Raw genomic sequence first — 27,205 nt, forward strand, 5'->3', positions numbered from 1 at the left:
TGGAGAAAGCATATATACATATATATTAGATTGAATGAGACTTTTGTTTTAGATAGAGAAAGGGAAGGGAAAAAAGAGAGAGAGAAGAAGAACAAGATCACTTCTCTTTAATTTTGTTGTGAATAATGCGTACAATCATATATATATACAAGAAAATAAAGAACGAATTTGATTAATTTTGTTACAATGTGTAGATTGTTTCATTTTTTTCAATCCATCAAACTCTCTTCGAGTATTATTGTACATACTAAACCCATTATCCTTTAGCCCCATCCTTTTCTTTTTTTCTTGAAAAAGTACTTATCTTTTAGTACAAATATACGAAACACGAAATTTGAACGTATAACTTCTTTATTCTCGACATACGACCACAGTTTTTTTTATCATCACTAGTAGAAAAATAGCATACGATGACAGTTAAATGTTGTCATTAAAAGCTTTCGTGACAGTTTTTTACAGTCATTGATGCGGCAGTCATGGAAAGTATTTTATGACAGTTCTCCAAGCTGTCACGAAATGTGGTTTTTCATGACATAGAATAAATGTCACGAATTTGATATATTATGACAAATTATAACTGTCATTATTTATTTTCGATGACAGTTAATAATTATCATTGTTTATATTTTATGTCATCGGATAACTGTCATTGTTAATATTATATGATAGATATTAAATGTCATTATTTATCTTTTATGACACTTATTAACTGTCATCATTTCACTTTCCATGACATTAATTAACTGTCAATAAAACTTTTTCGATGACAGTTTTTTTTACATTTAAATGTCATAATTTTGTTTTTAGTCACTTTTTTCTTTTTCATGTTGCTCTGCCATTACACAGACCAATACAATCACATATGGAAAGAAACCGTAAACGCTTTAATATAAAGAAACATACACTTTATAATATCGCTTTAAGTGTTGGTACATACATGGTTTGTTACAAACAAGTTATTTAAATAACTACATACAATCACACATGGTTTGGTTCAATTAACTAACCTTATACCCCTAACCCCATACTAGAGAATACCTAACAGTTTCTTAAAGAAATGTGAAAATCATAGTATGGACATTTTGGGAGGAAATGAACATAAATTTCAAGAGTAGAAAACTAAAAACTAGACCTTTATCAAATGGGACCAAAAGTTTATCTACCAATAATTATTTAATGAACTTAACATGATTTAATATTTGGAATGTTAGAAAAAAGTGGGCAAGGAATGATCTCTTAATAGGACATATACAACAAAGCAAATGCCAGATTTGCAGAGAAAAGATTCCAAAATTTTCTACATCTAAAAATCACAAGGCAACATATAGATTCTAGAACCAAAGAAGAGGGTGTACACATTGCTAACTAATCATAAACAATAATTAAGTATCTGAAAACCAAAATTCAAAATAGGTTTTTTAATCAAAAAGTTGAAAATGTAAGACTCTTAATTCCGTTACAAATTTTTTAGTTCAACTATATCGGGAATTGATTTTCATATCACTTAACCTGTGTGATATATCTTATACTTCATTGTTTGAGTTTTATACCATTGTTTGAGAAGTTTTATACAACAAGATGAATTTCATTGTTTGAGAAGTTGCAAAAGAAGCTCAAACAATGATATCAGGAACAACTACACACAACAAAAGTTAATTAGGTCATCAAACTCGAAGGTTAATAATGCTAATAAGCAACAAAGTGACATAAGGATATGAATCACAAGCCCCTTGCCCCACATTAAGCAGTAAAAATAAAACCACTTTCATATTTTTTTTAACAAGGAAACAAAATGCAGAACTCTGATATTTATAACATAAGTGCAATAATTTATCCATTCAAAATTTTGGAAATAAACAAACATTATCTTTTACTCAGGCTTGCTATTCGAAAGACAATCAAAAGCTTACTACTCTTCTTAGCTTACAACATAGAGAGATCAACGTTTGCCACCGCCACCGCCAAGCTTTGATCCTTTCGATGCAGCTCCCCTACCAAGGTTACCTAAACCCAAACAAAATAGGAAATGCAATGGAAGTCTAAACTCTGAGAGGGCGTTTGGGCGGCAGATTAACACTGTGGAGTTAGGGTTACTTAACCCTAACCCGCGTTTGGTACTCGGGTTATGGAAACCCTAGTTTTAGGGTTTCCATAAACCCGGTTTTATCCCTGCCCCTTCCAAATTAAATCTACTAAAAACTCTTCTTCAACCCGTGTTTACGCTCTCCTCAACGTCTTCAACTTCTCTTCGATTCTCTGCTCTCTCCTCAATCCGTCTTCAACTTCTCTTCGATTCTCTTCTTCTTTCAGTTCCGATTTCGTTTCTTATTCTTTCTATTCTCTTCCATTTTCAATTTGTGTCGATTCCTTGAACAGAAGTTCGGCAGGTATAATTAAATAAATTTGATTTTCCTTTTCGTTCTCCTCTGTCTTCCTTTCCTTCCTTCAGTTCTTCAGGTTTGCTTCTAATTTCTCTTGAATTTGTTTGTAAACGTTCTTCGTCACCCTCTGTCAAAATTGGTTGATGGATTCTGTTTTGTAGTAGAAATTAGAGGAGAATTTCGTGTTTTAGGGTTTTTTTAATTTAAAAAGTTACTTTATGTTCACTGGGATGGAGTTCAATTGTTGTTACTTCTTTATTGTTTATTTCGTATTTATGGTGAGTTCTCATTCCTCTTCTACTCGATTTATTCTATTCTGTTCTCTTTTCGATATGTTCTTTTCCATGTTTGTTTCTCCCAAATTGTATGAATGCTAAGTTTAATGTATTTAGGTGTATTTTAAGCTATGGGTTTTTTACTTTATACTCTCTTAAATGATGGATTTGTATTTTGGCAGAAGAAATGATACATTTCAATCCTTTGTTTACGTTTAAACTTATGGTTGTCTTTTGGGGTTTTTTGTTTTTTGATTTAATTTTTCTTTGAATGAATGTTTGATGATTGAGAATCATGTGAATGATATTTTGGGAGACGGGTATTGTAGGAAATTAGTGGCATACTATGTTTTATAACGTGAGTTGAGAATAAAGGGGATTCTTCTAATTTTTAAATAAAAAGTTGGAACCCTACAGTGAAATTTGAATGGAATTATGCACAAAAATTTCAAACATTGAAGTTATAAACATTCAAACACATGCTGGCGCTTATTGATTTTTTAGAATTGCAAACAAATGGAATGTTCTTAATTGTGTTCAAGCTTCCAAGTGTAGCAGATACTATTTGTTGATTTTGTTGTTTTGCTATAGTCCCTTTCTTATTAATCTAATGTTAGTTTTTGTTCCAATGTCTGTGGCCTTGAAAAGGCGAATCGGGTTGTTGACTCTGGAGTTGCTGAAATGAGATGTTTTGTTTTTGTATCTACAGGTTCTTCAAAACGATATTGATTTACTGTTGAGTTAGAGAAGAGGAAGCACAAGCTCAAGCGTCTTGTGCAATCACCCAACTCCTTCATGGTATTCTTTTTCTTCTATTTCCTTTCCATGCCATTTTTTGTGACTGTTCAAATTTTGCACATCAATCTAGTGTTGTATCACCAAGTTCTCTTTGTTCAGTAGTTAATGTTTCTGTTTTTGACTTGATTTCCATAATATTATGAGATCCTATACTGCTTTAATTGTCATATGTTGACGATTTGAAGGACGTCAAGTGCCAAGGATGTTTCAACATGTAAGTTCCATCACTTGTCACTAGTTCAATATATTTGCAACTCTTTTGGATTCTACTTGAAGATGATGTAGATTGAAATTTCTGATGACGATTGTTTTGGTCAATAAAATGCAGTACCGTTGTCTTCAGCCACTCTCAAATTGTTGTGGTATGCGCTAATTGTCGAACAGTCTTATGCCAGCCGATGGGAGGATGTGCTAGACTCATCGAATGGTGTTCTTTAAGGAGAAAGGGTGATTGATGATACGGTGGATGGCTTCCTTCCTTCAATAGCTCAACTTAGTTTTTTCTTTTTTAAAAGTGTAGATTGATATGTCAAGAGTAAGTGGGTGGTTATCATAGAATTACCCATCTGGTCGCTGTGTATTGAATTTTTAGATGCATTTAGTAAAAGATTAACTTTCTTTTATCCACTCTTTATTGTGCACTATTTTAATTTGCATGAGAATCTTCCAATGGTCAACTTGCATATGTTTTCCTTCTGTATCCCTTCACTTCGGTTTAAAAATCTTTAGGCGAATAGTAATAATTCGAACATTATGGCGTTCAACTGTTACGTAATAAGTAAAAACAAATGTACAATATATCGCTAATTACAAATATATGCAATAAGTAGTTTGTAATTGTAAACAATGACTTTAAATAAAATTACTACAATTTTTTAACAAATTATTTCGAAATTTGTCAATTGTATTTAATAATTTAATAACATTACACATAGAAAAGACGGATTGTAATTGTAATAAATTTATCACAATATGTTCACAAATTTATTTTAATTTCGGCAACTGTATGTATTAATTTAATAACATTACACATACAACAAATAAAATAGGAGAATAAGACGAATTCGAGGATTTCGTAAAAAAATATGCAATAATTTTTTTATGATATTTACAATTTAATTTAAAAATATTATACCACATAAAAAATTAATTAACCCAACCCATTTAACAATTTTCCCAAATAAAATTTATCACAAAATACACATAAACCTACCCACCTAACCCTTCCCCCAAACACATTATCATAAAATTCCCATAAAACTACCCACCTAACCCTTCCCCCAAACACATTTTATCATAAAATCCCCATTAAACTACCCACCTAACCCTTCCCCCAAACACATCTTATCATAAAATCCCCATTAATCCTCCCCACCTAACCCTTCCCCCAAACACATATTATCATAAAACTACCTTTTTAAACCCTTCCCCCAAACAAGGGTTATGATAAAACTAGGTTTAACTTAACACTAGTTTTATCTTAACACTAACCCTTCCCTAAATCAACCCTTCCCCCAAACGCACCCTGAGGTTTTATGGGTGATGCCACTGCCAAGTAGAGATAGAGACTAATAAAAAATGATCAAGCAACATCAGTTTTACTTAATTAGCATCAAATTTTATTTCTTGATTAAACATCATCCAGAAGGCCCCTTTAGAGTTTTTAGTTACACTATTTTAAGCTTTGTAGTTTTAAGAGTCTCATACGTATATTAAGAACTACTTGAAATCTATTAATTCTATCTTAGCAAGAGAAGTTCAGAAATTCTACCTTAACTACCTATGATATACCATAAAAATTATACACATTAGAGGATAAAAAAACTAAAAGTCATGGCAAGGGAATGAATGTCCTAAAAACTAAAGTAACAGCCAGGCATCAATGAAAATCCACAACAAATGTCAAAGAAAATCCACAATAGCATACTATCCTCCCATAGGCATGAAATCTCCCTTGACCTTGATTTTCTAATTCAAACAAACAAAAATCAATTAAAAATCAACCAAATGCTTTATTGAAGCATTTCATCAAACACATTGTAAGCTACCAAAATGCTTCATCATATAGCGAATAATATATTTCACAAAACCATCAATATACAAATTAAGTTCCAATCAATCACCTATCATACATAATCTTGCACTTCCAACTTCCAATTTTATGCATTGACATGAAATTCTTTTGAACCTAAAACAAGAAAATAACATTGATCTAACATCGTGCTAAGAAAATATAAAAAGTTTTTTCCCAATTTACACTAGAAAAATTAACAATTACAAACAAGAAAACATATTCTCAAGACCTTGTTATTTGAAAGTAGAACTTCACTCGCTAGTGATACATAATAGGAAGCTAAAACAGAAATACATGTGGTTTTCCTTTTTCTTTTGGACAACATTATGCTCCAGCTATCACTCCTTAAAATTTTTTTCCCAATTTCAATTCAAGCTCTAGTAAAATGGGGTTGTTCAGAAAATGACGTAGTGCATCGGGAAGCCAGACCATGGGAGAATTTAAAGAAATAAACAAAATCAAAGCTTATGAATTTAAAGAAAAAAGTTTTGAAGATAGAAGAGCAAATTATGAGATTGAAAGATAAAATAGATCAGCTAGAAGTAGAAAAGCAGTATCTACGAGACCAAACTTTCTTGCCGGAGTAGAGGCCAAAGGAAGGAAGAAAGGAAAAATGTCTATACAATACCTTGCAATAAACCATCGTCCGAGAAAAAAGCCAGTCACCAAGACGGGAAGGAGAGTGTGCGTAAGGGTTTTGCTTGAGGGAGGAGACGGGAAGGGGAGGAGACAGCCGATGGCAGCGTTGAGGGAGGAGACGGGAACGTGAGGAATTTTGAAGAAGGAAAGGGGAGTGTGCGTGAGGGTTTTGGGTGAAGGAGAGATTTTACCTTTTCATTATTTTTTATTTTAATAAAAAAATTAATTAATTTTTGTAATGCATAACAGCAAATAACTGTCATGTATTTGAGCATTCCGAAATTACCGTCTTTTCCCGCTAAAATCCCGCTTTTTGACATTTGATGACAGTTATTTGTTCGATCCTTTCAATTTGGGATGGAACCAACTGTCATAATAGGGGGGTTTTCTTGTAGTGCATCTATATATTTATTTGCTAGAACTATTAGCACACAAAGCATGCCCCAACTTTAATCTATTATTAATTGAGCAATATTTAGGTCGCACCTAAATTTTTACTTATACAAAATATTTTTTTCATAATATCTACTATGCTAAAAAGGACTATGTTAGAAGAACTTTTACCGTTTAAATGTCTATTTTGTATCTTTTTCATAAATTATCATATTACCTTTTTTTTTTTTTTTTTCATGTGATCAGGTGGGTGTCCATTTAAAAGACATAAAAAATGACATTTGAGAGACGATAAAAGTGACTTTTTCGATTTTTAGTTTACCTAACAAGTTTTTCTATTCAATTTTTTTTTATCCAAAAGATACATGCAAATTGAAGTTGATAGAACATAAACACCATGCATAACATGCAAAGAGTAAAAAATCAATTAGGGTTACAAGCTTTCACTCTAATTACGCGGCACAACAAGAAAGCTATACACAATGCATTGGATTGCATTTAACTTCTTCTTTTTAACTCTCTACCCTTTTTTAGAACTTTTCTTCTTTTTCACGTTTTGTTTTAACCAAAATCTCGATTTGACCACACAACCAAACAAACTCAATTTTAAAAAAGTAAGTCATGAAATTCAATTTCAAATCCACTAATAAAATAATACATAAAATTCATATATTATTGTCGATTATTATGTAAAGAAAGAAAGAAAGAAAGAAAGAAAGAAAGAAAGAAAGAAAGAAAGAAAGAAAGAAAGAAAGAAAGAGTAGATGCAATGTTTTATGAGGAAAGCGACAAATTGGAGGATACGAAAATGGAATGGAGAAAAAGGAGGCATAGAATAAATCGAAAATATCTGAGGAGGTGGTGGTGGTGGTGGTGGTGGTGGGGTCAGACAACACAACCTCCACACGCGTCACGTGACGGCGCCATCCTCCAATCCCTTCCACGTCACTCCCTCTACATTTAAAAAAAAAAAAAAAAAAAAACTTTTTCAGGGCCCACAGTTTTAAAATCACCCGCCGGAAGATCCGGCATGGGCGTCCGTAAGGCGGTTTGTTGGAAACAACCGTCGAGCAGCGGTGCCGTGTGGAAGGCTGCGAGGGCGGAGTGCGACCACGTGGCGTGATATCTATGATGTGGCACCTTGCATGTACTGTAGATACACTTCAATTATTCCACCTCCAACTCCACCTCAGACCTCTTTGGGATCCACGAAAACTCCCCTTTTTCTCCATTGTGCGTCTCCCCCTCCTATTTCTACCAAATTAAAATTCACTGCTCTTTTCCCTTTTTTCTTTTTTCTAAAAAAAAAAAAAAAAAAAAAAAAAGATTTCGTCTTCTTGTCATTTTTCTTTTATCACATTATCATTAACATAGGTTTTATGTGACCTGACCTCCTCGTGTTATTAAATTTTTCAATTAACATGTATATTTTTTACTAAACAAATTCTAATTCTATCATTTAGATATAAGTTTTTTGAAATTGCGGTAGGGCGTGCTGGTTCAAAAAGTTCTATATTTGAATCTTTTTGTATTTTCAAGTCTACGAGTGGAAATATATTTTTGGGTTAATTTAAAAATATCGTAAAATTCCATTAAGTAAAATCGATTTTTACTGTGAGTAAACTTTTATGTCTTTGTAAATAGATCGATATAAATTTTTTGGAAAAAAGGTATTAGAAATGTCACCTTCGTTATTCATTTAGTAAAATCAACTTTGCAGGGATGGTGTTTTAGCATTTTACTTTTTCAAACTTATCTCCTTGCTTTATGGTATAATATTTAACATTTTTTAGTATAACAATTTTAAAATAAGGATTAAAGATGAAACTATGGTTAAGTTAATTACTAATTGGATGCCCTAATTATCATAAATATTTATCTAAATTAATAGTTTATCGACATTTTTATAGAATCAGAATATTTTCTTTTTTATTAATTGCACCTACTCCAACAAAAAGAAAAGAGAGAGAGAGAGATTGAATTTAGATATTTATTGTTACGTGGATTAAAACAAAATCAAATTGGATGGTAGGAATCAATATTCTATCATATACATAGGGTTGGTGTGAGTATGCATGTGACTTTAATAAAAAAAAAAAACTTAAAATATTAAAATTATTTTTCCACACCATTAGTGGTTGAATCTATATCACAAAAGTTTAGTATATGAATTTAGAGTATTATTATTGAGAAAAGAGAGGGAGGGAATGGAGAAACTATATTTTCTCCCAAACAAATTCAGAGAATAATAATTTTCTATCTTTTACTACAAACTAATTATCATACATCTAAATTGAACTTTATTTAATTTCCCAATTAATAAGCACTAAAAACACTTCTTTTTCTTTTTAGAATTTGAATTATGTGTTCTCCTAAAAGATTCTAAAAAAAGTCAGGATAATTAAAATAACCTATAATTGTTTTGGAGAGTGTTTTTGTTTTTTAGAGAAAATAAAATAGAATTAATCCAAATTGGTTTAAATTAAAATAAAATCGAACGGAATGAGGAGTGTTTATATGTTCTTAAAATAAACTTTAGAGTATATTCAAATATAGTAAATATTGAAACTACTAAGAAAATGTAAATTGATTTAAGTTTTTTAAAGAGTTTTTTTTTTTAAACTATATTTCTAAATAGTTTTAATTTTAGTTTTCTAGCTCAATTTTAATTTAAAAATAGAAGAAAAATATCGATTCAAAACAAAAGTTAAAATAAAAGTAAATTTGAAACAAAGAAGAAAATACCAATAATTGAGAAATAAACTAAACTGAATAAAAAATAAATTTACTGATTTTTTTTTTTCGTTTTATTATTATTGAGCATCTATTTGAATCTCCTTTTTATAAAATGAATTAATATTTCTTACCGTTATTTGATTGAATCCAAAATCAAAAAATTTTTGAGCTACTTTTGTTTGAATAAAATAAATCTTCTAATAGTGGATGATCCGTTTTACCATCCAGATATTTAATATAGGCTTAAGAGTACTTGTCCCTCTCAATTTTATTTATATAATATACATAAAAAACTATTTAATTTCCAATACTTATAATTAATTTAGTAGTTATTTTACTATCAATTCTCTTATATCTCAAGTTAAAATTCTGGATCAGTCATTGCTCCTCACATTTTAATATATCGCATGTACCATCCTAATACAATTGATCCATCTTTATCACAATCTTCTTATTTTAAGACAAGTCTAACAAAGTGTAAGAAAAATAAAAGAACACATCAAACATTTCTATGATATTTTAGACGACGATCGTTATCATGTTAATAAAATAAAATAGTGAATTATGACATAAGCAAAATGTTAAGTATTTTTAGGACATATTGTGTTTATTTGGCTAATATGAAATAAGAAAAAGGAAGTCTAAAACAATTAATGGAAATTGATAAAAGATGAAGTTGACTTGTTCTAGTGGTGTGAACGGTGATGACAAGAAAGAATAAATATGAGGCGTTGATTGGAATTAATTCTTATAATTTGGGATAGGGACCCACCGAGCAATTACTTGGAGACAAGGTTGCCGTTTACCACCGGGAAACTGCGGCGACACGGCAGTCAAAACGGCAACATTACCATCGTTACCATTTTTGTTCGTTTTCTCATGCAGGCGTTAAATGCTTCACGTGAAACACCCCCCCCCCCCCCCTCCCCTCCCTTTTCTTTAATTAATTTCACTAACTTACCTTTTTAGTCCCCTAATTTTATGAACCTTTTTTGTATTTTCAAAACCTATTTGTCCCCAAAAGTAAACACAATTAAGATTGGAAAATTACGTCACATTCACAAAATAAAATTAGAAAAAGCACTTCATAACACTTAATTTTTCATTTATATATATATATAAAAACAATTTAAATTCTTGATCAAATATTAATATAAAAATCATCTAGACTCGTTTTGGTAATCATCTCGTTTTTTATTTTGTTTTATAGAATCAGTCCTAAGAAAAATAATAAAACAAAGGGTGACGAAAGAAACTCACTATTCATGTTGCTTCTTTCAACAATACTACAATTAATTATTTACTTTAAATTCCTTTTGAAACAACCTTCCTTTTCTTCCTTTTGTTTTTTTCTACGTCGTTTTCATCGAATTGTTAGTATTCTGTTTAAAGCCACTGTTTTTCATCAGTTTGAAAGTAAAAACACTACAAAAGAAATTCACAGATCAAAAGAATCAAACACTAAACTTGTAATTTAATCAAAATTTTAATATACGAAAATCTAAAAATTTTATGTCAACTCAAATTATATTAATCCTTAAATTAAAATTAATGGTAAATAAATAAGTACTATAAAGCTTAAAACTCGCTGTATTAAGTCATATTGAACGTTGAGTCCACAAAATTTAGTTTAGTTTAATTAATGGTTAATCTTAGGATAATTATAATATTATTCTTCAACGTATGGACTTTTTTAATCACTGATATGTTATTTATTATTAAAGTTTGAAGTGTTTAGTTTGAAGTGGGAAATTAAGAATCAAATCTTAACTAATACATCTTAATTAATTAAAATTTTTAATGGAACATAGTAATTTTGACTAAATCGATGGAGTAGAAAACTCTATATTAAATAGTTTCCTAAAAAAGTAATTGATCTAAACTTTATCCAATTCTAGAATAAATGTTGAATCACTCAAAAATAGTCTTGAATTTGGCTTTCAATTGTTTATTTGTCCCGTAAACTCTGGGATTTGTTTATATAGAGACTCTGGAACATTCTTCAAGTAAATGGACGTAATTAATTAACTCAAAATTCTAATTATAGGAATAATATCTAAAAAAAAAAAAATAGTAACAACAAAGAACATGTATGGTTTGATAATTATTTTGTTTTTAGGTTTTGAAAATCAAGTCGATAGAGAATGTTTTCGAGATAATTTTGAAACTGAAGTATTTTTTTTAAAAAAGAAAATGTCAAAATTTAGATGGTAAAAATGGTTATTCTTTAAATGAAGAAAAAAGTGGAGATTAGTTAATTGAAAATATAGGGAGAAGGAAAAATAGAAGAATGGTGAAGAAAGGAAAAGGACAGTGATGCAAAACTCAGGTGGACCGGTCAAGAGCCAATGCGTAGAGACCGATTCAACGCCGACCCCAACGATGTAAATTATTATTAATTAATTAATTAATTAATTAATTTCCCCAAAATAAAAAAAAATAAAAAGGTAAATAACCCCAAAAATGTATTTTTTAAGAAAAAGAGGCGAAATTCAATGCCAAGTCAGTGGGTCCCGCAACGGACTTCAAAATTTTCATTCAAATTTAGTTAAATAAGAAAAAAAAACCATGACCCAAATATATATATATATATATATATATATATATATATATATATATATATATATATATATTTATATATGTAAAAAGAAAGAAAAAAAAAGCGGAGGAGAATAATTTAAAACAAACAAAATGGATAAAATTGGGAGAGGAAAAAAAAAAGGAAGAAAAAAGTGGAACAAAACGACCGAGAAATTGTTTTTCAAAACCCTCTCTTTATTCGCCACGTGTATTTGTCTCTTTCTTCCCTTCAATTCCCCTCTTTTTAAACCTCCCTCCTTCCATTTCTCACACACCACACTTCACATTTTTTCCTCTTCTTTTTCTTCTCTCTAATGGCGGCTTCAACTTAGAACCCTAATTCTTCTTCTTCTTCTTCTTCTTCTTCTTCTTCTTCTTCTTCTTTTTCATTCTCTGTTTCTAAGTTTCTTCCATGGATAATTTCTACGAGGATAGAAAGCGAGTTCGCGACGAGTTCGACGATGACTCGTTGGCTGATTCAGCCGAGTCCAAGCTAAGACGACTCAACTCGTCGGATTTGAGATTTGTGAAGCCATGCACTAAGGAGAATTTCAATGTTGTCCAAGATACATCTGCTGTTGCTGGTGATTTGAGTATTGATGATTTGGTGGAATCTGAGGAGATTCAGGATGAGTTGTTACTCAATATTCTTGAAGATTCAGACGTTGTACCGGAGCGGGATGAGAGTATTGAAGGTCTTGAACTTGATTCGTTTATTAAAAGCTTTGAGGAAGAGATTCAAGCCGTGCCCTCGTCGGTGGATCAAAATAATAATGAAACCCCTCAAGCGGAACTCGGATATTTATTTGGGGCGTCGGATGATGAGTTAGGGTTACCGCCGAGTGGAGGTTCGAGTAGTACGGAAGGGAATAAGATGGAGGCAATTGATTTCATGCCTCCTGCTTCTTCTCGTTCTCCTGATGTATTCGAGTTGGAAGGGAATTTGGGGTTTGGTGATGAGATTCCGTGTTACGACTCGTTCGAGTTGGGAATGGGGATTGGTTCCGGTGCGGCGGTGGCGGAAGAGAATGGGTTGGGCGGTGGAGAGTTTGTTGCATTGGGTGGTTTGTTTGATTATTCCGACGTGCCGTTTCGGCCGGAGTCGTTATCGGCTTTGTAGAAACGGTTTTCGAACGGAGGGGGATGGTGGTTTTTGGGTTTTTTTTTTCCCTTTTAGGGTTGGTTTTTTTTTCACGTGTTAGCGTGAGAACCGACGTCGTTTCCTGTTATTAGGTTGTAAATTTGAAAAAACGAGAAAAAAAAAAAGGCACACAAATTTCAGAATAGAAAATGCAGAATTTTCAAAAACAATATTTTTTTCTTTTTTATTTTTAAAAAATACATCGATTTTTTTTCTTGGTGTTTATTATTATTGGTTGTTTTGAAAAGTTGACAAGAAGATCATTTTAATATTTATATTCATAAGAAACAATTCGTTTTAGTCCACATTAGAAGTTAAGATAAGATAAGATAATGTATGTGTTTGTTGAAATTTCAAATTCCCTTTATGATCTTTTAGCACATTGTTGAAATGAATTTAATTGGTGAAGATTTTTATTTAATGCCTAATTTTAGCCTTAATATAACCCATTAAGAGTGTGTGATCTACGGTAAGGCTAGTTTGAAATTGTAAATTTAAGAGAATCTAGAAGTGAATAGGGAATGTATTTAAAATAGGTAGAAAATATCTACAAATATATTAAAATTTTATAAGTAATATATAACTTTTTTTTTCTTTGAGAAGTAACTCATTTGGCTAGATATAAAAATTTAATTCAAAATTCAAGATTTTTTTTCTTATTTTTATGTGCCTATTGGGTATAAATAAAATGATAAAAATGAGCATTCATGTGAACTTTCCAATAATATTATTATATACATCCATTTGGGAGGGGTTAGTTTGGAAAATTGTCAAGATAATTTTAGTATTAATAATTATAAGAAATAATAATGAAACTAAAAGTTTATATTTATTTTATTACACTCTATACTAAAATAAAACTATAAATTCTTGGTTGTTTACATTAAAATGACAACAGTGATATTTGAACTGATATTCAAATGTCTTATTTTAAAATTAATAATTTTTAAAGAGTGTTAGGCTCTTAGTTATAGTAATAAATTTGTGTTTGTGGGTGGGATTGTAGGATGAGATTTCATAAATCTTTGCAAAAAATATGAACTTATTCGATAAATATACTCTTTATTATTGATGTTTTTAAAAATCAAATTTAAAAAAGCTTTTTATAGTTCTCAAAGATATGTTTTTGTTTTTTAAACTTAGATAAAAATACAATTCTTGCACTCTTAAGATAGAAAAAACTATCATAATTATCAAACAAGTTAAGTGTAGATAAAAAAAGTTTTTCGAAGTTAAATCGGATCATACACACGTCCTCTAACTAGTTAAAATAAATGAGATAAACATAAATGCAAGGAAGAGAATAACATTGGATGTGATTCATTACAAAAGGGATAGTTTTTCTTCAATATTACAAGTGATGAAAATAGCTATTAATAGGAATACTATGAATAAAAAGATCGAACAGAATGTAGAACGTTTGTGAAAAGGAACTAAAAAGAAGACAAAATTGTTTTAACAATAGCAACTAAACGAGAGCTCTGTTGGGAACTCAAAAGTAGGGTTATATATGGAAACATAAAATCAAAAAGGGTTGTGTTCATGTGAAGAAGAACAAGATGAAGAAGAAGTCTGCTGTAAACATACTTTTATGTATTGTGTTATTGGTTGGTTTGGAATCAAACAAGTACTCATGTTTAGCACAATCATCAAAGGTACAACTTCCATTCTCTGAGTGGAAAGTGACGATTACGAATAACATAGCAGATTCAAACCTAGTGGTTCACTGCAAATCGAAAGACAACGATCTGGGGAAACAGGTAATAAAACAAGGAGGGAAGTACTCCTGGACGTTTAAAGAAAATCTTTGGTCAACCACGTTGTTTTGGTGCAATTTTAAGAGCAAATATGGGGAAGTTTCTGGTGAGGTTTTCTGGCCGGAAAATGGAAGCCGACTTACTGATCAATGTGTAAAAAATAATTGTGTTTGGTTTGTTCAAGTTGGTGGGGTTTTCTTGTATTCTCATCATCCTTCCAAGGTCTATCATACAAAGTACACTTGGAAGTAATTTGTGTAACCCTTACTCACCTTCCTTTGTATGTCAATTCAACTTGATTATTGTACACAAATGTAACATTCAAACATATAATTTGAGTAATATTCATACACTTCTTGTTCTTGAAAAATAATTTATTAAATTATACAGTGAATAAAACTGATACGGAGAAAAATCAAACAAATTTTAATCTCTACTCCCAAAGTTGAAATGTTAATTTCTTTCGATAATGGTAAATGTTTATTAGCGTACAAAGTTATTAGTTTTGAGGTTAAAATTTCATCGTCCCATTATTTTCTTTTTCTTTCTTTCCCTTCAAACTCAAAGTTGAGATGACTTTTATCAATATTCATATTATTTCCTTCTTCTTGTCAATTTGATTGTTAGAATTTAAAAAAAATATATATATCAAAGTTGACAATAATAATACTTTAGGTTTAAATGTGCATTTTTAAAATTGTGGTAGTTTTTGATATTATTGGTATACGTCTAAGTTAATTTTACTAGCCATAACTCATTTAATGCTACAATATTAATATGTTAATATTTTGTATGAAGTGTATAATACGTTTCAAACTCGTATTTAATTGAAAAATAACACACACATCTATGCCAAACACTCAAAACATGACCCAATCTAACTAAAATATTATAAAGATATTTGTTTCGATCTTTTTTTTTTTCTTTTGAAAAGATATTTCTATCTATCTTTACGAGCTTTTGCATGTAATCAAATATTATATGTGCTACAAAAATATAATTGATCTTAGAATTTAGATCCTAAAACTCAAACCACATGTTCATCAAGATCGAATAGAAAAAAAATCAAAATATAGTGGGAACACGAAATTCTAAAATAGATCTAAGAATAGTTCTTTTCACCCTATTAACCAAATACCTACCATCCATCTATTAATGTATTCTGTTTGAATAGAAACAAAAGAGTAATAAGAAATTCTTGACCAACATAAAAATAGAATTGAAACAGATCTCATTAAAGTAATTGAATGAACATAATTAAATCAAACCTATTTATAGATATGTTGATGAATACAAGAATTAAATAGAATGTACAACAACCTGAAATGATCTAACAAAGAACAAGATTAGTAATTATAACAACACCAACAACAACAAAACTCTTTTAATAGACAAGAAATTTGGGGGAAACTGACTATAATAGGAACTAAATTTGACCACATAAACAAAATCAAAATAGGGTTGGGGATCAGAAAATTAAGATCGAACTCCAAAGAAAATGAAGACGATGAAGCCTCTAAACAGTTTGTGTTTTCTCTTGTTGGTATCTTTGGAGTTAAACATGATTATTAGGTCATCATGTTTAGATCCATTAATATATAAAGAATCGAAAGTACAACTTCCATTTTCCCCATGGCAAGTGACCATTTTGAATGATTTGATGGATTCAACTTTGGCAGTTCATTGTAAGTCAAAAGACAATGATTTAGGAGAGCATGTGATCAACTCAGGAGACAAATGGTATTGGATGTTTAAAGAAAATATTTGGCAAACTACATTGTTTTGGTGCAATTTTAGAAGCAAATATGGACAGGTTTCTGGTGATGTTTTCTGGCCAGAAATAGGAAATCGGCTTAGTGATCAATGTGAAGGTCATAACTGCATTTGGTCTGGTCGAAGTGATGGAATTTACTTGTATTTTGCTTCTCTCAAGGAATATCGTATAGCCTATCGATGGAAATGACGATGCATGCAGTGACTCCTCCGATGGACCTTCATTTCTGCATACTCTTCAAGTGATTATGTGTACATGTTTAACCCCAAATCCTTACTTTCTTTTTCAAAATAAATAAGCAAAAAGACTAAACCTCATCGATTATTTTTCACCCTCGAAAATAATTCCTTTTGATGGGGAAAATATTAACCTAAAAGTCCTATTCTTTGTGTGTGTGTGTGTATACTCTTTAATGTCATTGATATCAAATAATGATGTATTTATTAATATTGTCCTATATTAACTAATATTCCCTAAAATTTCTATTCAATATAAAAACATAAATTGACCCGATTTGAAGTCAAAAGACATCAATTATATTAATCTTAAAGATTTGAATCGTAGAATGCAAGTTACCGTTTTATATCGATTATTGTTCATGAACAAAATACGATTCAACGTAATGGTACGATAGTTAATTTTTTATCCGTTTAGCGTTATGCATTATTAATAGCTTGGAGTAGTTATCGAATTAAATTCAATTGTCAATTCAAAATTCATCTCCCCTATCTAAGTAATAGCTTTCTTTATATTAGACATCATATATCTGTATAATAAATAAGGTAAAGAAATTAAAGATTAATCTTCCATACGAAGGAATATAATTCAATTTGGCTATATATATATATTTGAAGCAAAAACTAAAATAGTTATATTATTACAAGAAACAAAAAAAGTGATCAAATCATGAAATTTCTAAACACGTTATGTTTCGTCTTATTTCTTTTTTTGGAATCAAACACGATGATTAAGTCGTGTTTTGCCCAATCCAAACTACAAGATCCACTTTCGTCGTGGGAAGTGACGATTTGGAATCATATGTATTACTCTAGTCTAACAGTTCATTGCAAGTCGAAAGACGACGATCTGGGCGTGCACGTACTCGGCTATAGGAAAAAATACAACTGGGCGTTTGATGAAAATCTTTGGCAAACCACATTATTTTGGTGCAATTTTGAAAGCAAATATGGAAAAGCAAGTGGTGAGGTTTTCTGGCCAGAATATTATGAATCTGATCTCACTGAATATTGTGACCATATTGTTTGCAATTGGAGTGCTGGAAAATTTGGTATTTCCTTCCATTTCCATGCTAACAATAGCTATGAATTAAGGTACCCTTGGAAATGATGTAGTAATAGTAATGATATTTGCATAATATTTGCTTTGATCATTTCCATGATTTCAATTGTCAATGCCCAAACATATACACTTCTATGAATAAATTTCTTTTAAGGCACAAGCTTCAATTCTTTATTTTTGGTATATGTTGACGAAAATATATATCCGTAGTTGCAAATATAAAAATTGAAAGTTAAAATTATTAGTAAATATATGACACAATGTAAAATAATTTATATATGTAGCAAAATTGAGAATTAGCCATCGTAAAATTTATATAGATATATTTTATTACACTTTCTTTTTTAGTTGTGAAAGTGTTAATTATTGCAATTACGGTCTTGAAAATAACTATATATCTCATCCAATAATGTCTTATAACATGAAGTCTATAGGATGCTTAATCAAAGTTACGTTAGTTTATGCTTGTAGTGGATAATTATAATATCATAATATTGTAGAGATATTCGTCAAATTGTTTATCTTTTTAACGATTTTCATATTTGATAAAATATAATATACGTCAAATTGTTTTACTTAAAATTTGGAATTTTACGGTTAAACTTTTAAATATTACTACAATCAAACTCTCAAACCATTCAACTCAAATTTACCTCGATAAAACTTTTGAGTTGATCAATAAATTTATCATTTTTAACATGAGAAAGTATGTATAAAATGGAACTATGTTTAAGATTATTTGATAAAATGGAAAACTGTTATTTTCATTTAAATGTGCCATTTTTTTGCATGGAAATTCTTGATATGAGTTTACTCGATTTAGCCCACAAAAGAACTCTAATCCCTTCAAGAATTTCAACTTAAATGGAAACTAATTCTACTTTCTTTTCCATTTTTTTTATTTAATAGTATTTTATAAGAATCAATTTTTTTCTCAAAAAGATATTATCATATCTCAAAATAGTTTGTGGCATAAAAAGAAAAAGCGGCACTTCAATTGTAGTGCAATAAAGAATAAAGTACATTCAGAATCTTAACAACAAAGTTTTGATGTTAAGGAAAACAAAAGACTTGACTTTTCTTTTTCTTTGGAATCAATCCCTTTTAACAAGAAAATTACTCTAAATTATTGTAGCAATTTTAATTTAATTGCAATTTAATTCCCTAGGAACTATAAGCTCTTTTTTTTTTTTCTTTTTAAGTTTGGCCCTCAAATTTATAAAATTTCAATAAAGCCCTCTAACTTATTAGTTCTTTTCAAGATTTATTTTTCTTAGGAAGTAGTTTTATAAAGTTGACATTTAGGATGTATTTTGCTTTTAAGAAGTCAGTAATGGGTGTCTAGACATTTAATGTAATTAATCTTGTACCTACTTGAATAGAAAATACATGAATTGTATGGCTTTTATATCTAGAGAAAATTCAAGAAGATGATACAATGTAAAAAAGTCAATGGTTATCGTCACTGATAACCATATATTTTATTAAATACAAAAACTAAGTCTTACGTAATATGTCAACTTAATATAACTCAACGGATTAAAATGTTAGTTTACCTTGAAGTTGATGCTCAAAATGCTACCTCAACATTGTTGAACTTAGAGAAGAATATTTAGCATATCACATTAAATCATCGTTAGTTTTCTTTAACGAAGTTAGGCATAAGGAGGAGTTTGTAATTTAGACTTTTGGATATAATTTATCTCTCGTCTTCATCTACTTTATTTAGTTTGAATTTACAGAGGTTGAAGTCAAAAAATACAATAAGGTTAAAATTGAGTATATGATTTGTGAGGAGAGAATCCAATCATCGAACTTACTATAATTAATGTCTTTATACACTCATTAACTCAATTTGACGGTATATATTAATTTATACGATTACACTAGTGTCTAGTGGATTCACGAATCCATAACTCAGAATAAATCATACCTAAGCGTAGGTTTTTGATTATAAATTACTCGAACCAAATGCACTAATAATTAAACTTGAGAGTAGTTTGGAATATTCCTTAATACAAAAGGGGGAAAAAGTTTTCTATATGGTTGTTGCCTTGTCATTGCTTGCTCTGCTAAAATTTTGAAGAAGAATTATGGCCTTATGATGAGAAGAAGAAGAATGACTTTCTGGTTTAAGAAAGGATGCCTTTTTTTTCTCTATACGAAAAAGAGGATGAAAAGGAGAAACAAAGTGAAGAAGCTAAGAATATAATGAACAACCTACAAACCACAGTGCAGAATCAGGTTCCAAATATTAATAATGACAATATTATTATTATTATTCAGTGTTTTAATATTCTCTCCCTAATCAATACCATCGTTAAACCTAGATGTTCAGGTCCATCTCTTTCAAGTTCTGTGAAAAACCACATCAGTTTTCTCTCTGTTTATGTGTTTAAGCATCATTCAGGGAGAAAGGTTTTGTTTTGGACAGTGTTTTAATGACAGGAAAGGCAAGTTTAATCTCACCAACTCTCCATTCTTCTTCTCCTTCCAAGCTTCATTGGTATTAATGAACTGTTTTCCCTTGACAACTATGGCAGTTTTTCTGCATGGTTTTGAGAATTCATATGGACTGCAATGGATGTTACAGGAAAGTAAGAAGAGCTATTCTCAGTATAAAAGGTGAAATCTCTCTCTTTCTCTTTTTCATTCTCTAATAGAGAAATTATTTAAGGAATTATTTAAGGGGGCTGCTAAAACAATATGGCTGACTATTTCAAATCATTCAAAATAAGAGAGTAATTAAACCCTGTTTTTTTTCACCATGAAACTAATGGTTAGAGTTTAGAAAAAGACAGCCATGTTGAGGAAGTCAGATTAAATAATTTTCCATCTCTGTCTCTCTCAATCCTTTTGTTTTGAAGTAAACTTACTCTCTTCAATTGTCATCTTGATAGAGTTGGAGACCCATTTGATAGAACAAAAGCATTGCAGGGTAAGCGTTTGTGGGAAGTTTAGCCCTCAAGATATAGCAATCAAAATAAGGAAGAAAACCAACCGCAGAGTAGAGATATTGGAGGTTCAAGAGTGTGATACCTTCAATGAAAACAATGATATCCAAGGGCCCTTGATCATCAATGCCTGGAAATGCCAATCAAACTATGACCAAGTCGAAACTTGTTGTACGCATGAAGGTGACACTAAAGAACAGCAAGAATTAGCTTCTTCTATAACATAAATTCTTCATCTTTCAAACTATTTTACCATTTTTCTGTCATACATGCAAATTACTTCATAAAGTTGTATGGATTTAATTGTTTACTGGGAGACCATAAGAGAACCTACAGTTTATCATGTTGGAATTTTGAAGTCCAGTGCTTACACTTTTATTATTTTATTCACAAATAAGCTATTTGTATTTATAGAGAGAACAATCAAGGCATGCCACGTAATAATTACTAACTAGTTTATCTTTAGACTGACAGTGTATCAAAATAGTGGGAGGTGTTTAATTTTTCTTGGATTGTGACAGTCGGATGAAGTCCATCCAATTCTCTGATTCACGTTGTCATATACGACCAATTTCCCACGCAATGCATTGTCTGAAAGATAAAACAATGAAATATAATATGAGTTTAAGAAAGGTTAAAATGATGTTTGAGTTGCAAACATCAGTAATTACGAACCAGGAAAATTTGCAACATAATCACACCTAGAACCTATTTTGATTGATTTTCTAAATGCTTAAAAACTTAGTTTCACTCAAAAACACTTTTTTTCTTTAAACTTAACAAAGTCATTCCAAACAGGCTCTTACAATGCTGAAAAACTCAAAGGAATCCTCCAATGCCATTTAAGATTAATGTTTCTGTTAACCATGAAGCATATTAAAAGTATGATAACGTGCTAGAACTTAACCGGAGGCCAGAGCATAAAAATACATGAAAACTCCTTATTGTAAAACGAAAAATAGAAATATATAAAAAATACCCATTATCATGAAGCATAAGGTTATGATGTAAGTCCATGAGGTAGCATAAAATTACACGAACTTTCTAAACTGTTTTTACCTCCAAGAATGATTGTGGACCCATCATGTACCTGGCTTCCATCGAGAATTCCCAAGCATACATTTCCTTCTTTCTGCAGAACATGGAGTTCTTATTTATTCCATAATATTTATAAACGCGAATCAAATCGGAAAACGTACAAAAACAGCAGGAGAAATATCTATACTTTTTCTAAAGGAAATAAATTATGGCTTACACTGATCAATAAATAATTCTCTGGAAGAATCACAAGTTTCGTGGACACAAGCCAAAATCTGCTCCCGAACTGAAGCGTTAGAGGCTTGAAGAAATGCTTGATGTCTTTAACAGATCTGCAGGCGTTCATGTGAAACTTAGGATCTACCAATAATGGAGAGTTGCCATTGAGACTGGAACTATTGAAGTAGAGCAAATTTTTACATGGTTAAGGAAATGTTTCATTCTACCAAGAATTTCCATAATCTTTTTTAAGCTAGAAACTTTTCACCAGGTTTTCCTTTATTTCTCGCCCATCATCATTATTCATTAAGGTGTTCTAAAAACAGAAAAAAATAAGCAAAGTTTTCTAGTCACTAAAAGTACTTTATTTTGATTAAATAATTAATCACTTGTGAATGGATTTGTAAGAGAAATTTTTAAGAAGTGTTAGAAATAATGGGCTTTTAGGTCAGGTTGAAAGGCCAAGGGTAGTTAAATAATTTACTTTGCCCTATTTTTTATTCAGTTAATTAGGCTCGTGTTGTGTATAAATACTTCCCTTTATACCTTTATGAGTATTAGAAAATAATAAAATTGTCAGCACCATGGCTTTTCACCCTAGTAAAATTGTTCTCCATCTCTACTTTCAAATTTCCATAAGAAATAAATGCTACTCATATTGAGGATGCAGATGGTTCAAAAATGTCTTCTGACGATGCAGATGGTTCTTATCTTTCTTATACCTGATAGATTGTTCAGTTTTCCAACAAATGGTATCTAATGAATCTTGAATAATAAGCCCAAACGCCGACACTTCTTCAAGCTGCAGAGGAATCGAAATACATAATCAGCAGATTAAAACCAAAAAAAAAAAAATTGAAGAAACAAGAAAGAAGATCCCTTCGGCCTTCAGGTTACAATAGGCTACTATATCTTGAAACTTACATTTGCAACCAATTGGGAATATGCTTCTTTTGTGAAGTACGTGTATGAACTGCCACTATCAAACACTACTCGTTCCCGGTTGCTTCCCCAAGTATCAAGACTCAGTGGGCTGCTTCCATAATCTATTCTCACAACCTTTGTTTGATAAAAATCTCTGGAATTATAAAATTGAAGCAGTTAAAGATCTATGACAATGGAGCACAAGTAAATGCCACACAGTACATAGAATTAAATGTACACGGCAGAACTCTTTAGCAGAGAAATATGTCGTGTTTGATCGGCAGCATTCGTGAGAAGAGCATAACTCTATGGTATGCTTACCTTTCCACTGTTTTATGGGGCATTTGGCTAGAGATAAATATGAGAACTTTAAGAGGAGTCGACAGATCTGAACTCTCATTGAGTTAAATGAACATCTGTGGACTTTCATCGGTAAGGTTCTTTCATAACTGTAACTGTAAGGTAGGTTGTCATTGTTTGGACTAAAGGCCCTTTTGTCCGGTTAGTTTCTTTTTTTTTTTTTTTTTTTTTTAATTTTTTGGTACGGGTTCCTTTTAGTAGAGAATCTTTTTCAATGCTCTTTTATATTCTTTCGTTTGTTTTCAAAGCTCAGTCTCTCGTTAGAAAATGTATACTGCAGAGTTAATTTGATACAAGACAACCAAAAAATGATTAGTATTCCATTTGCTTCTTTTTCGTTTTTCTTTTTTTCTTTTATTATTTTTTTTTCTCCGCAGAAAGGTAAGTATAGATATATTTATGCTACTAAAATTAGGAAGCTTATGAGCATCTATGTTGAGATCCAAATTCGATTATAGTTTCTGCTCTTCTACTTTCATTCCATCTTTAAAAAACTAGTTGGAAGAAGAATCTTCTTATGTAAGACAAATTTACACCCATAACAGGTGTAATTCATACTCACATGGAAGGGCTGTCAAGCATGGCAACCCATGCCATCCCCCACTGTGGCACAAAATCATCACCTAAAAACAAATATCCACCACCTGCTGGATCACCGGTAAGACAGTGACCTACCACATTGTTTATGATTCCTTGACTGGCCAACTGGGAAGGTAAGCTAACTTTAGCCCTGCTTAGTCCTAGAATGCCATCAGTCTTCGACAAAGTGTTCAATAGTAAGCCTTGCTGATCATAAGCACACCTTGTAATCAAATAAATAAGAGAATTTTATAATATTGACATTAAAACTAGAACTTGGATAACCTATACAACAGAGGGATAAGGAGAAAAAATTATACCCGAAAATGGCATTTAACTTAGCCAATGATCCATTGGAAAACCTTAAAGTAAACTCATCTTTAACAAGAACCCCCAGAGAGGAGCTCTGGTCGGCATATTGAACCTCGTAGTTACACTGATGGCAGGCTGCACACTGATCGCCATCATAATTTCTTTGAACTTCCATGCACAAAGAGTCCTTGAAAGATACAACTTTCTCTCTTCTTGGCTTGTATAATGGGCTTCTTCCCTACATAAACTATATCATTAGATTAATGTTTTGTTGACAACAACAAAGTCGTGTAATCTACAATGGTTGATTACTCAATAAAACGTTGCAATAAAAATTTACTGCAAAGTGCATTGTGCTCATAAGAAAATAAAATCAAAGGTGGGATCAGGTATGTATATAATTCATTTGTCAACGATAATATGTTTGTTTGTCTCTTTGAATCTTTTAAATGAAAATAAAAAATAAAAAAAGATTATCCATTCAAGTTGCTTCAGCTGGTGTCGACCTACTAAAAGTTTTTAATTTCCTAATGTGAAATTATTTGTCTTCTCCTTCCTTTAGCTTCATCTTCCCTAACATTCTCAAATATGATCAAACTACAACGCCAAAATATTTCCATTGAAGACCAGCAAACATGGTTCCATTATTCATTTGAATAAAAAAATTAACCTTAAACCAGAAAGTTCTTTCAACCTGTCTGATCAGTGATTACAATGATAGACCCAAAGCAGGTGCAAATGTAATTATGTGAATGTCCTCAATAGATCTCACCTGAAAAACACTTGTCATCACTGTCACGAAAAGTATGGCACTACCAAGAAAGTATGGTCAAAAAGTTGGATTGTTCACACACAAAATAATCCCCATTCAAGAACTAGGTAATATCTCATTTGAAAGAAGAATGTTGTAAGAAAAGGCAGCAATAGTGACTTGATAAATTGAATTTTAGATAATATACGAGTTGAAGAAAAAGACCCGACCAAATGGCTTTAAAAGAGATAAAAACACAACCAAAATAATAGCACAGTAATTAAGTTGTACAAGAGCATAAATTCTTCTATAACATTGGAACATTACCTTGCCACAACTGCTGCAAGGAGCGTCACATTGAACCCATGTCAGGTCACTCCCAGTATCAATGTCGAGGAAGTAAGGTCTTGGTGGCTCTCCAACCATTATGTATGTATAATACAATCTATATGTTGGAGAAAATCGATGTTAGTGCAAATAAAGGCATCTCCATGATCATGACAAACACTGTATGCTATCTACACAAAATGACCAGAACTCAGATGCATAAACTTGAGAATCCTAATTTACAGTCAGAAACGGTATAATCATATCTGTATGTGGCTTGTTCAGTTGTGTTACATAATTTCTTGATCATTCAAAAGTGGCATTAAGTAACCCACATCATCATTTTCAAGTCAAATAAAAAGTTTGACTTTTGGTATGAGCCAAGGTCTTTAACGATGCAACATCAGCTTTGCTGCAAGGACTAAGAATATTTATTTTTCTAGCCGCTTATTCTTCCCCCGCTAAAGTACCTTGTTATTCATTCTTCTTGGTCTTCCGATAAAAAGAAGCTTTCAAAAAGTATTTCAGTGTTCGACTACTTTAAGCTAAAAAGTTCGCCGCAATATGTTGGAATGGGTGACGACTGACGTATTCATCACCGAACATAAAATGAAGTGAAGAAGACAAGATAAAAACATACCCATCTGGATAGATATCTCCCCGCACAGGAAATACGGCTGATGAATCAGATTTTAAAGAGGCAGAAATCAATTTGCTAGGCTTCGAAACTCCAAGTACATCATTAAATCTTACACCCAGATCATCCTTATTTACACGAACAGTCCTTCCCAACTTAAGCTGGAAATCACTACTATCGCCCAACTCCGATTGGAAATAAAGGGGAAACAAAAACGATGAAGGGCGATCATCATCGTTCTTCTCAGAACGACGCAGCTCCTGAATGGTCTCCGGAAAATTAGAAGCATAAAGATAAACAGCAACGAGGGCAATGCCTAATACGGCAACAAGCTTCCTAGGAGTACCAGCAAAAAGCTCCCTCGACAAAGGGATACTTCGCTGACTCAAAGGGGTTTGAATCGGGAGATTCGGTGGTAGAGTCAAAAGGTCAGTGTTGGGTTGTTGTACTTCTTGATCAACTGCAACGGATTCACCAGGAGGTTCGGGGAAGTCATCGGTGAGAGTAAAAGCAGTAATGGATTTGCCTAACGAGGGATTGTCCGGCGGCGGAAGAGTGATTACGACGACCCCTTTAATCTTATCGGAGTCCATCTTCAACCACCGAGGAGGTACAGAAGTTGAAGATGAGAGAAGGGTGATTGTGGAATCTGCTTGTTACTTGGATGGAGTCTCCATCTTTGAAGTTCTCAAAGTCAAATTAGGAACAAATCAATGGATTGGGATTGGGGGAAAGTCCAGAGTGGGAACTGGCAGGATATTCCGAAGCTTGTAGGTTGAACCCAGAGTCAAGGTCAGGATCATAGCGGGCCCTTTTTACGGTCTTCATGTAGAAAACGCGAGGGAAAGCACAAGAGGAAGAAAAGAGTCATTTTCCTTTATGGTTTTATCCACTTTTTGGTGGGTTTGAATCATTACAACTTTTCCCTCCTTTATTTATGTTTACTTTTATTGAGAATTTAAATTCTCTTGTAATGAAAATTTAATTGAGTATTACTTTATCTACGTTCGCTTTAGCTTTTTGTAGCAAGATTAATACAATCACTGATAAATATGTTCATCGTTAGATTGAATTGTTTAGAGAGATCGTCTAACTTTTAAATAGAAATAATTTCAATGTTATGACCGTTAATTTCAGGTGATGCTTTACTTGGTTCTGTTTCGTGGAGCTTGCAAATTTCAAATAATGAAATGTTACAAAGTCTAGCCAATTTCTAGTAAATGATTATAGTTTAATGTGTTTTTCTTTGTAGCCAAA

General features: G+C 31.5%; 2 protein-coding genes and 1 pseudogene across 3 annotated transcripts; 2 read left to right on the forward strand and 1 right to left on the reverse strand.

Annotated features, from left to right (window-relative positions):
* The first annotated feature begins 2,611 nt into the window (after positions 1-2,611).
* On the forward strand, positions 2,612-4,081 carry LOC127144195 (40S ribosomal protein S27-2-like; annotated as a pseudogene).
* A 15,703-nt stretch (positions 4,082-19,784) lies between these two features.
* On the forward strand, positions 19,785-21,144 carry LOC103497018 (heavy metal-associated isoprenylated plant protein 7-like). 2 transcript variants are annotated; one of them, XM_008459111.3, is made up of 3 exons: positions 19,785-20,300; positions 20,391-20,472; positions 20,785-21,144. In XM_008459111.3, exons 1-3 carry the CDS (start codon positions 20,237-20,239, stop codon positions 21,026-21,028), a joined length of 390 nt encoding a protein of 129 aa, XP_008457333.1. In that variant the 5' UTR covers positions 19,785-20,236; the 3' UTR covers positions 21,029-21,144. The 2 variants fall into 2 exon arrangements, with proteins under 2 accessions (XP_008457333.1, XP_008457410.1); XM_008459188.3 differs by having other exon boundaries at positions 19,801-20,300; positions 20,748-21,144.
* LOC103497165 (aspartyl protease APCB1) lies at positions 21,123-26,838 on the reverse strand. The gene is made up of 9 exons (XM_008459362.3): positions 25,952-26,838; positions 25,312-25,429; positions 24,242-24,471; positions 23,905-24,144; positions 22,983-23,136; positions 22,781-22,860; positions 22,057-22,171; positions 21,861-21,933; positions 21,123-21,392 (listed from the first exon to the last, which is right to left on the reverse strand). Exons 1-9 carry the CDS (start codon positions 26,539-26,541, stop codon positions 21,280-21,282), a joined length of 1,713 nt encoding a protein of 570 aa, XP_008457584.1. The 5' UTR covers positions 26,542-26,838; the 3' UTR covers positions 21,123-21,279.
* Positions 26,839-27,205: the final 367 nt, after the last annotated feature.

This window comes from Cucumis melo, chromosome 12, assembly GCF_025177605.1.
Source record: "Cucumis melo cultivar AY chromosome 12, USDA_Cmelo_AY_1.0, whole genome shotgun sequence".
NCBI lineage: Eukaryota > Viridiplantae > Streptophyta > Magnoliopsida > Cucurbitales > Cucurbitaceae > Cucumis > Cucumis melo.